Source organism: Penaeus chinensis, chromosome 28, assembly GCF_019202785.1.
Source record: "Penaeus chinensis breed Huanghai No. 1 chromosome 28, ASM1920278v2, whole genome shotgun sequence".
NCBI lineage: Eukaryota > Metazoa > Arthropoda > Malacostraca > Decapoda > Penaeidae > Penaeus > Penaeus chinensis.
This window is the reverse complement of record NC_061846.1, coordinates 24,483,406-24,485,905: the sequence shown is the minus strand read 5'-3', so window position 1 is coordinate 24,485,905 and position 2,500 is coordinate 24,483,406. Positions and strand designations below refer to the sequence as shown.

At 56.8% G+C, this 2,500-nt stretch overlaps 1 protein-coding gene across 1 annotated transcript in view; it reads right to left on the bottom strand.

The window, feature by feature from the left end:
- Positions 1 to 2,500, bottom strand: part of LOC125040050 (phospholipase D alpha 1-like) — a 3,723-nt gene that overhangs the window by 678 nt on the left and 545 nt on the right. Inside the window, exons 1-6 of the mRNA XM_047634502.1 lie at positions 1,638 to 2,500; positions 1,296 to 1,451; positions 1,077 to 1,163; positions 717 to 851; positions 522 to 611; positions 1 to 389 (exon numbers count right to left, since the gene is read on the bottom strand). The exon at positions 1 to 389 is cut by the window's left edge and continues 51 nt beyond it; the exon at positions 1,638 to 2,500 is cut by the window's right edge and continues 545 nt beyond it. Coding sequence (XP_047490458.1) covers positions 1 to 389; positions 522 to 611; positions 717 to 851; positions 1,077 to 1,163; positions 1,296 to 1,451; positions 1,638 to 2,483 — 1,703 coding nt within the window. The 5' untranslated portion in view covers positions 2,484 to 2,500. The remainder of the gene's footprint in view (positions 390 to 521; positions 612 to 716; positions 852 to 1,076; positions 1,164 to 1,295; positions 1,452 to 1,637) is intronic.

Sequence of the window (2,500 nt, the reverse complement as noted above, 5' to 3'; positions counted from 1 at the left end):
AGGGCGGCGTCGGCCAGCTGCCTGATCCTCCTGACGGCGCGGAGGGAGCCCGGGTCTTCGAGGGCCTCCTCCTCCTCCGACAGTCCCCACGTGTGCTCGGCCCACAGCGCCCTTCGGAACGCCCTGACCGCGCCGTCCTGGACCGCGACCTCGCCCCCGCGCCAGTCCCGTCTCGTCTGGCACGCCGCCACGGCCACCTCGGTGTCCCTCCGGCCATCCAGTGAGCGCTCGTTCAGGTTCGCCGAGCCCACCAGCACGTGGGCGTCGTCGGCCACCGCCATCTTGGAGTGCACGTAGATCAGGAAGCGACGCCGCTCACGCCACTGCCGCCCGGCGCCGCCCCGGTCGGCGGCCGCCACGTCCTCGGACGCCGCTGCGCGCGGCTCTTGCTGTGGAGAAGCACTTCTTCCATAAGGAAAGGGAAGCATTGGTGGTAATAGTGATACCATTATGATAACAAGAATAATAATAACAATCTTATGAATTTTTCATCACCAGTAGGAAGGTTTGAGGAGACTGACCTTGGCGAGGCAGAGGGGGACCAGGTAGTCCGTCGGGTGAGCCTTGGAGCCGACGGCGCCGATAGCCTCTGCAATCCGCTTGTACATCATCTGTAACATTAAATCGAGTTCAGTCCAACCGGTTAACCAGCACTCAGGTGAAGGCCTAAACACGCCTCACAGTGACGAATACGAAAGCAGACAACGAAGACCGACCTGGAGCGTCCGGAACTGCCACCGAAGGATCGCGTTCATGCTTCCTTTGTGAATCCTATTCTCGGTGTTTCCTTCGGGGAGCATCGGCAGCACGAGGTATACCCTGAAGCTCTTCCCCTCCCTGATCTTGTTCACCTGAGGAGTTCGAAGGAGAAGAGAGGAAGGCGCCGTTAGGGAAAGTGATTCAGCGAGAGAAGGGAAAGCGAGAGTTGCAGATTTTTATATTTGTAGAATTCCGGCCTCAAAATAAAATATCTCACTAACATGAGCCAGTTGGTTAATAAAGACACCGTAGGCCAAGCACCAAAGATTACTCATGACTATTCACACGCATTATAAAATAAAGGGAGGAAGACTCACCACGCGTTGAACAATCTCCAGCGGAACTAAGTTCAAGGCGTTCACGTCACTGTCCTCTTCCCAGGCTTGTGAAGACCCGATGAAGAACTATTGGAAATCCATTTTTAGTTTTGTCTTGTGGTGTTGCTCTGTTATCATTCATCATATATTTGGCATAGCTAGTATGGCTTTTCATTATTATACACATAAGCCTATATGAAACATTCTTAAAAAAGGTACCTGGCTCTCGATGTAGAGGAAGTTCTCCGCCCTTCGGATTAGCCTTACGATGGCCCTGTGAAGGCTCGTGTCCACTGTACGCCCATCATACGAGTCCACCACGCCCGCACGCCCACTGCTGAAGGTAGTCGAATTGGCGTCGATGGACCTCACCACCTAAATGCACAGTGACAGAGAAATAATACCAGACCTTGCATGCAGAGAAAAGTTCACAACAAAAGAGACACTCTTCCGAATGAATATGAATTGTATTATCGCAAAATTACTTTTGCTGTCTTTGAATTGACATTGTTCTTCCTGGCTAGGTTCTCCCTGAGCAAACGTAAGTTCCGTTCCTCTCACCTGCATCTGCCAAGTGCTCTCAAGGTCGTTCTCGCTCACCGGCGAGACTGCTGGTCGTAAAGCTGGCAGCAAGAGGTGGGCCTTGTTCGGGACCTGCCTCTTCCATCGCTCCTCGAAGCTCTTGAGGAGGTCGAGGGCGGCGGGACCCGTGACGCGGGCGTGGACGTCATGCCAGGGCTCGCGGGGGCCCTCCTGGGCGGAGACGTCGACGAAGCCATTATGGAAGTCCCCTTTGTGCTCCGCGTCGAGCGTGGAGAACAGCGGGTGCTCCGGCGTGTCCCAGCGGCCGTTGGTCAGGTCCAGGCCGCCCAGGTATGCCACGAGACCGTCATCCTCGTCCGCCACCACCACCTTCTGGTGGTGTGTCCACAGCGCTTCCACGAGCTCCTCCCTTACCGCGTGCACGGAGCTCTTCTGTCGCCGCACCATCGCCACGCGGACGCCGGAGCCCTCGAAGTAGCTCTCAGTGGCCTGGTCGTGCGTGCCCATCAGCCCCGCGCACAGGACGCTCGAGAACTTCTCGTCCCAGATCAACAAGAGGACCCGGACGCCCTCGGCCGCTCTCCGCTTCAGGAGCTCCCCTAGAGTCTCCTCCCTGTCTCTCTCCAGCTTCATGCCAGTCCAGACGCTCCAGCCGGTGATGTAAATGAACTTCTTAGCTCGTCGGATAGTCTTGGCGATGGCTTGGAAGGCGCCCTCTGCCTCCGCCGTCAATCCAGGCAGGGGCGTGGCATGGGCATCCTGGTATAGCGCCAGGGAGCCACCCTTCCTCATCGGAAAGTAGGTTCTGGGCACTTCCATTCCCTGCTCCGCCGCGTGCGCCGCCGGGGTAAACCTCAGCCTCATGTGGATCCTTCCCTTTC